General features: G+C 39.7%; 1 protein-coding gene across 2 annotated transcripts in view; it reads left to right on the forward strand.

Moving 5' to 3' along the window:
• GABRR1 (gamma-aminobutyric acid type A receptor subunit rho1) overlaps positions 1-7,081 on the forward strand; it is a 138,607-nt gene that overhangs the window by 118,599 nt on the left and 12,927 nt on the right. For both annotated transcript variants that reach the window (XM_077292874.1, XM_077292875.1), the window contains exons 6-9: positions 2,508-2,590; positions 3,639-3,779; positions 5,766-5,918; positions 6,015-6,211. In XM_077292874.1, coding sequence (XP_077148989.1) covers positions 2,508-2,590; positions 3,639-3,779; positions 5,766-5,918; positions 6,015-6,211 — 574 coding nt within the window. The remainder of the gene's footprint in view (positions 1-2,507; positions 2,591-3,638; positions 3,780-5,765; positions 5,919-6,014; positions 6,212-7,081) is intronic.

Consider the following 7,081-nt stretch of genomic DNA (forward strand, 5'->3'; position numbering starts at 1 on the left):
AAGCAGACACTGTACACCAAAATGGTACTAACCTTAATGTGCTATGCAAACAGCTCCTTATACAGCTCCACTGATGGAAAAATACTGTAAGAAAGTTAAGAATCTCCATTAAAAAAAAAAAAATTCAGATTTTTTTTTCACAACTTAAGTTGGTATTGCTGTAACCATACTGATCTGGAGAACCACAGGTTATTTCTATGGCACAATGAATGCTTTTTCACCATCTCACCGTAATGGAACTTTTTTCCCCAGTTTTTGAATACATTGCATGGTAAAATGAATATTACAATAATATAGGCCCTCACATGGCTATGTCTGTGGGATAATAACAAATTTGGCTCTAGGAATGCTGGTTTAAATGACACAATTCATGCTGTTAAACGACCGCCAATCGGTTATATACAATTAGTGGTCACTTACAGGCCTGTTTAGACAGGCTGACGAATGGTCTATGTGCACAGAACAAACGTTAATATGATCTTCCTGTCCCCATACAGAATCATGTTATCGACAGCACATAACTCGTTCACATGGGACAGTGTGCCGCAGACAGCGATGATTTTGAAGCAAGCTTAAAAATCATCACACCCAATGAGAGAGCATTTTGATTGCTCGTTGGATGTTTGCCAATCTGTGTAGACAGGTCCATAGTTGGCAATGAGTGCCCCAATGATTATTCATGCTGTGACTATTGGCTTGTCTAAAATGCCAGATTTTAACATCACCCAAAGCTTAGCTCACTTGGTGCCAAAGTTTTGGAGTATTTTTTTTTTAGAACAGTATTGCATATTAGACTACTCCCCTTTCATGTGAAACTAAACTTATTTTGTGCAAAATCATGCCCCCCATCGGAAGTGTTTAAAACACATAACAAATGTGATACAGGCATGTAAGACCGTCGTGTAGTGTAAAGTGTGCCTAAATTGGGGAGCCGTTATCATAGTAAATCTCCCTATGTTTATATTTTGCTAATTGTAGGGCCTTGGTTACATTACACCTCCTTTTATTGCCTTTTCCATTATTCCATTTTCATGCTGTGTGTCTAGGAGGATTATTATGTGCTACCGATGCAGTACTATAGTGACATCTTGTGGTGAAATACTGTTCTACATGAGCTCCACGTTTACACAGGTTTCTTTTCTGTGCTGTGTCTACATTTACTCATTTTTACCGGATTTTAAGGTGCAAACATGTTGAGCATAGAAGAATAAATGCTAAAAAAAATCTAAACTTTGTACAAGAAAAGAAAAATCAGCTATATTTCAAGCAATGCCAAAATGTCCTTGTGAATCCTCCAGGCTGGCAAGCTTGAGCAATCAATAAGGTAATAAAGAAGAGGGGAGAGTGATAGGAAGGGAAAACTTCCAGCATCATAGAAAAAAGTGAAGTTAAAAAAATCACATTCATTGTGAAGTTTACTTCATTTAAAAATATGGAAAAAATAAGACTTGGGGCAGAAAAAAAGGGGTAAATTAACATATCTGAACTAACGCGTTTTGGACTAAGTTGGGTCCCCGCTCCTCCTCCCCGGTCTTATCTTTTTTGCATATATTTCAAATGAAGTAAGTTTTGCAATAAATGTGATTTTTTAACTTACATTTTTTTCCACGGTGCTGGACATGTTCCCTGCCGTTCCCTCTCACCTCTTGGTTACTTGGCTGTTGTTGTACTTGGTGCTGTTGTAAAAGTCTCGTTCAGAATCTCCTGGTATGGTTGACTTATTCCTCAATAGAATTAATAATCACATACATGCGCCATGAATGTAGTCAATGTGATTTATTGGGGTCTTAGAGTTATACCCAAAGTTCAGATTGGTCTCACCTTATTCTGCCATAAGCGACTTGGCCCTTATAGGGTTCGACCTCCCTGCATAGCAATATTAACATTGAAATGTTAGATTGGCCCCTCCTTTACTTGCACCACATCTTTATGTCCTGTAGTGTGCGGGTGAGTAAAAACTCAGAGGAAGCTACTGTATGTTGTCCCAATAGTCTATTTGACTCCTAACAGAACACCAAAATGTTACATGACATTTACCTATTATAGATACTGAATTATGCCACAGAAGTTAGAGGTTGTCCGAGCATATAATATTGGAGATCTATCCTTAAAAGGGTTATCCAGGACTTTAATATTGATGGCCGATCCTTGGGAAAGGTTATCAATGTCCGATCAGTGGGGTGCGACACCCGGTGCCCCAGCCGATCAGCAGTTCCTGGTGTCAGCCGTAACTGCTCAGTTGCGGTGCTGCACAGCGCTGTTGATGGAATAGTGGCCGTAGCTGGGTACTGCACATCCAACCCCTATTGATTAAAAAATAGGAGATGGTGCTTAGTATATGGCAGTATTACCAAACAGTGTGACAGATCTGTTCTAATAATAGCCGATAGGTGAGCAGGACAGGTATCAATGCTATATGCCCAGACAACCCCTTTAATGTCCAATAGTTTGGACAAATATAATTTTGTAATTTTTGGAGCGTATTAAAGTATATTGTTTCCCCTTAGGGTGACAGTAACAGCCATGTGTAATATGGACTTCAGCCGATTTCCCCTTGATACGCAGTCCTGTTCCTTGGAGATTGAAAGCTGTAAGCATCGCATTTTACTTTTTTTTTTCTATGTCCCTTAATAAATATATATTATATATATAATTGTACAGTTTGTTTATATTGGACGCTATATTATGACATGATGGCTTCCCACCAGTGCTTTTTAGACAATAAGGGTAATAGAAAAAATCCACATGAGAAATGGAAGAGCTAGATGTTTTGCCAAACACGTTTCATTTCTTGGTATATGATTGCGTGTCACAATGAAATGTTTACGTGGAATAAGAATACCTGTCAGGTCTGCTAAAGCTTTTCAGTGGTGTCCATGACCTTTAAGTACTGTACTTGAGTAGTGCAATAATGTTTTTATGACTTTGAGTTGGGGATAAACTGGCGCCAAACTGCTCTGCATATAATAACTGGAATAATAATAAATGAAAAATAATTTTCCCATATTGTTACTGGAGTTGGTGCAAATTGATTTGTAGGATCCTGTTCATTGGCCGCATTAGTAATCTGTGGCCGACGGATGGGAGCCCTGAAATCCACATCTTACCTATCTAATGGCAACCACAGCTCTTAATTTGATCAGCTGGCCAAGCACGGCATCACATGTGTATTACACCACAACAATGATGGTGCAACAAGCCATTACAAGAAGAGTCGGGGATGCTTCCAAGTGGTACAGGCAGGACAGCATGAGATTGCATCTGCTGCTTTCTGTGAGGTAAAACATGTTTAAAAACAAGCAGCAAGTGTTAAGGATCAGCTGTGACCCCACGCTCTCCTGTCAGCATACACTTTTTCTTCCTCCCCTGCCCAGGAGCTGTGGTATGATCAGACCATGTTCCTGTACGGTCAGACACAGCCATTACACAGTACACAGCAGGGGCCCATTTATAAGATTATCTCAGCACAGGAACATTTTATTTAAACACATCCAATCGTGGAAATTATTGTTCCAAGAGGTTTTGATTGAAATTTACTTTGTTTGTGGTACAAACACCAGCTTCCTGGGAAGATGTCTTGAGTATTTTCTAGACAGACTATATACTGAACTGTGAAATATTAACTCTTGTATTCTTAGACGCCTACACGGAAGATGACCTTATGCTTTACTGGAAGAATGGTAATGAATCCTTAAAAACAGATGAAAGGATTTCTCTATCACAATTTCTTATCCAGGAGTTTCACACCACCACGCGACTTGCCTTTTATAGTAGCACAGGTAATGGTGTAGTACAATCCGGTGAATTAATTAAAAACTTTTCTAGTATTCATCCTGTAAATTGTGAATTTGTTTATGATGGCAGAATACATGTAACCTTCAGAAAATAAGCATCGCTTACAATTTGCTATACTTTACAGCTCAAGAAGACTGGGATAAATTTGTTAAGATGTTTTATAGTTTTTATAATAGATTTGAAGAAAAACATACCGTAGCATATGCACTTTATACATAATGCAATAATGCATAGAACCACCCTTTTGCTTATGTCTGCCAATTTTGACTCTTGTGGTGTAGTGTAGCCTTAGTTGTCAAAAACAGCATGTCCATGTGTGGTCAGACCAGATGTACATTGTAGATGTTGTAAAGTGAATTCATGCTCCTATATACTTCTGATAGAACTACACGTTCCAGGAATAGCATACTACACTTATTAATTAAAGCTTTGAAGAAAAGCAGTCACCCTGCCACTTTTTCCTGGGTAAAGTATTGTGCCTCCACTACATGTACAAACATCTGGACTAATTATTTTTACAGTATGATTTTATTTAAGATACTGTATATAGTACTGTGTACATGTTTTAGGCAGGGGTTGAGAAAATGCTGCAAAATAAGCGCTTTCAAAACTATAAGTGTTACTGGTATATTTTTTTATCAATTAGCAAAATGGAAAGTGAGTGAACAAAAGAAAAATCTAACTCAATGCAATATTTGGCGTGTCCACCCTCTGCCTTCAAAACAGCATCAAGGCATCAATTCATTTAGGTATACGTTGTGACAGGGTCACTGGCACAGTGTATGAGTGGAGATATGTGTCACTGCGCATATTGGGGTCAGTGATGTGATATTTTTCCTCCAGCACACTAAGATTGAGAGGGTTAAGTTAAAGTTCAATACATGGGCTGGTTTTAGGTGGGCACCCTTAGATTGGGTAGGAGAGTGCTCAACATGTCTCCACTTGCAGAGCCGACTCCGGCATGTGTACTGACAGGACCTGGGATGATCATCACATGGTCTGGCTTAAATAGCTTGTCTAGAGAGTCAGTGTGTTGTTTCTTGGGAGAGGAGGAACTCCCACGTGGCTCCAGAAGGAGCTGAAGACGTTGTGTGTTACCTGCGGTTGAATCCTGCAAGGAAAGGACTCTTTTGGAAAGAAAACAGGGAAGTTGTGCCAAACATCTTGGAGAACTAACCACAGATTTTCTGTGGTTGTAGGCTTGCACAAATCATTTAGTCTTTTCATGTAATGCCAGGTTGACTCAATGATGTTGAAATCCTCGCTCTGTGAGGGCCATATTATAACTTTCAGGACTCCTTGATATTTATGCCGATGGTAGTTCTTAACGACATAAGCTGTATGGTTGGGGTCATTGTCCTACTGCAGAAAAAATGTGGAGCCAATCAGATGCCTCCTTGATGGCATTGCATGATGGAAGGATCTACCTGTATTTCTCATCATTGAGGACAACAAAAAATGGCAACATTGAGCACAGTAGATGCAGTGGTGGAAATTTAGTGCTGCAACAAATGAAAGACACATCAGCCACGATTCATCAAAGTCTTTGCAAAACGCAGATCTGAAAAATAATGTTGGTTTTGCCCAGCTCCATCAAAATGGGCATTGCTGTGTTGGAATGGGGGCATGACGCCACAGCTCATCTAAATTATCTCCAGTCTTGATGAATCGTGGCTATTATGCTTATTTCCCTTCAAATTCATGAGATGGCCAGTTGTGCCATAAGCTCGGAACTTACAGCAACCAGTGGGACCCAGTTATACCCATTAAATGTTCTAAGAAGTCTGACTAAATGTGGTCTTCATGGAAAAATTGCAAACAAAAAGTTGTACCTTTGATATGGTGTGGTACACCAGAGTACTGTGCCCACATTTATTTGGGCCATGGTGAAAAACTATAAAAATGAATGATAAGCCTAATTAATTTCGAAGTAATGAAATTGCCTGATTTTTTTATTTTTTTAAACACAGGATGGTACAATCGCTTGTACATTAACTTCACATTGAGACGGCACATCTTTTTCTTCCTCCTACAAACGTATTTTCCGGCGACTCTAATGGTCATGCTTTCCTGGGTCTCTTTTTGGATAGATCGCAGAGCAGTCCCTGCCAGAGTTCCTCTGGGTAAGACTGAATCATTTTCTTGTATAACTTACAAATGATACCAGACCATAATGAGTATTCTGTGAGCCTAACAAATGCGTTGTGTCCTTTGTACAGGTATAACCACAGTGCTGACTATGTCCACCATCATTACTGGAGTCAATGCCTCTATGCCTCGCGTGTCATACATCAAAGCTGTGGACATTTATTTGTGGGTCAGTTTTGTGTTCGTTTTTCTATCGGTGCTGGAGTATGCTGCGGTGAATTACCTGACTACAGTGCAAGAGAGAAAAGAAAGAAAACTAAGGGAAAAGGTAAACTGATTGCTGGTGTCAAAAACTGACAACAAAACAAAGGTGATAAAGATGGGGATGGTAAAGAAAAAAAGGAGTACAGAGTAAGGCCCCCTTCACATGACCGTGTTTGCAGTGTGGCACCAATTTCTTCACGGATACCACGCGCACCCATTATAAACTATGGTGCTATACACAGTTTAGGACTGTGCAAACCACAGGAGAATTGTCCAAATTTGTAATAAAAATGCTTTAAAACATTCCCTCTCGCATGGCAAATATTAATAATTATAGTAATCCTAATTGACCTAAAACGGGAAAGGTTTATTCTGATTTCATGTCAGTTATTGAGAAAAACATGCAGATGTGTCTTTTTATATAGTGTATGCAAAACTGCTTTCAACTGTATGATTTCTGGATTTTTGTAAAAACGTCAGTACTGGTTATAGTTACTGCACATTATGAATTATTACAAATTATATAAATCATTATACTATGGCTAGTTAATAGTGCTTTTAAAAAAAAACTGCAGCATGTAATCTGATATGGCCATGCTAAGGGATTCACAATCTGAATTCCCTATTAATGTGTCTTTGGCGTGTGGGAGGAAACTGGAGTATGCGGGGGAAAGCCATGCAAAAATGGGGAGAACATACAAGCTCCATGCAGATGTTGTCGTCTCCTGTGACGTCACAGTAGGCTGGGGCTGAACTCACTCCTCGCAGCATCCATCGCCCCTCCTTGAACAGGATGTCATCAAGGGGCAATGCTTCAGTTGCTCACTAATTTCTTAATCCTGGGTGATGGACGCTGTGGGAGATGTGACTACAGTGCCTATACTCTGCTTCTAACTCCGCCACCAGGGGCGCAACCACCATGGCCGCAGCGGTC

This window comes from Ranitomeya variabilis, chromosome 2 (assembly GCF_051348905.1).
Source record: "Ranitomeya variabilis isolate aRanVar5 chromosome 2, aRanVar5.hap1, whole genome shotgun sequence".
Lineage (NCBI taxonomy): Eukaryota > Metazoa > Chordata > Amphibia > Anura > Dendrobatidae > Ranitomeya > Ranitomeya variabilis.